The sequence below is a fragment of the Penaeus monodon genome, chromosome 34, assembly GCF_015228065.2.
Source record: "Penaeus monodon isolate SGIC_2016 chromosome 34, NSTDA_Pmon_1, whole genome shotgun sequence".
Taxonomy (NCBI): domain Eukaryota; kingdom Metazoa; phylum Arthropoda; class Malacostraca; order Decapoda; family Penaeidae; genus Penaeus; species Penaeus monodon.
Genome location: NC_051419.1, coordinates 5,824,980 through 5,825,210, shown reverse-complemented (window position 1 = coordinate 5,825,210; position 231 = coordinate 5,824,980). Strand labels below are relative to the sequence as shown.

At 65.8% G+C, this 231-nt stretch overlaps 2 protein-coding genes across 2 annotated transcripts in view; both read left to right on the top strand.

The window, feature by feature from the left end:
* Positions 1-175, top strand: part of LOC119594538 (hemicentin-1-like) — a gene marked incomplete in the record, with an annotated part of 42,784 nt that extends 42,609 nt beyond the window's left edge. Inside the window, 1 exon segment of the mRNA XM_037943570.1 lies at positions 10-175.
* Positions 81-231, top strand: part of LOC119594792 (hemicentin-2-like) — a gene marked incomplete in the record, with an annotated part of 20,483 nt that continues 20,332 nt past the window's right edge. Inside the window, 1 exon segment of the mRNA XM_037943881.1 lies at positions 81-185. Coding sequence (XP_037799809.1) covers positions 81-185 — 105 coding nt within the window.

Genomic DNA, 231 nt, shown 5'->3' with positions numbered 1-231 from the left:
GGCGTGCAGTTCCCCCCCAGATCGCCAGAGGAAATGGGCGTGGCCAGGTAGAAGACGGCGAGGAGGAGCTGGTGACCGTGATGGAGGGAGGTCACGTGGCCCTCCAGTGCATTCTGCTGAAGGGGACGCCGACGCCGACGAGGCAGTGGTTCGTGGGGCCGGAGCTTGCCGAGCCGGTTCATACTGTGAGTAGTTGCTCCTGACGAGGCGGGCGGGTTTCGGGGTCTGTCC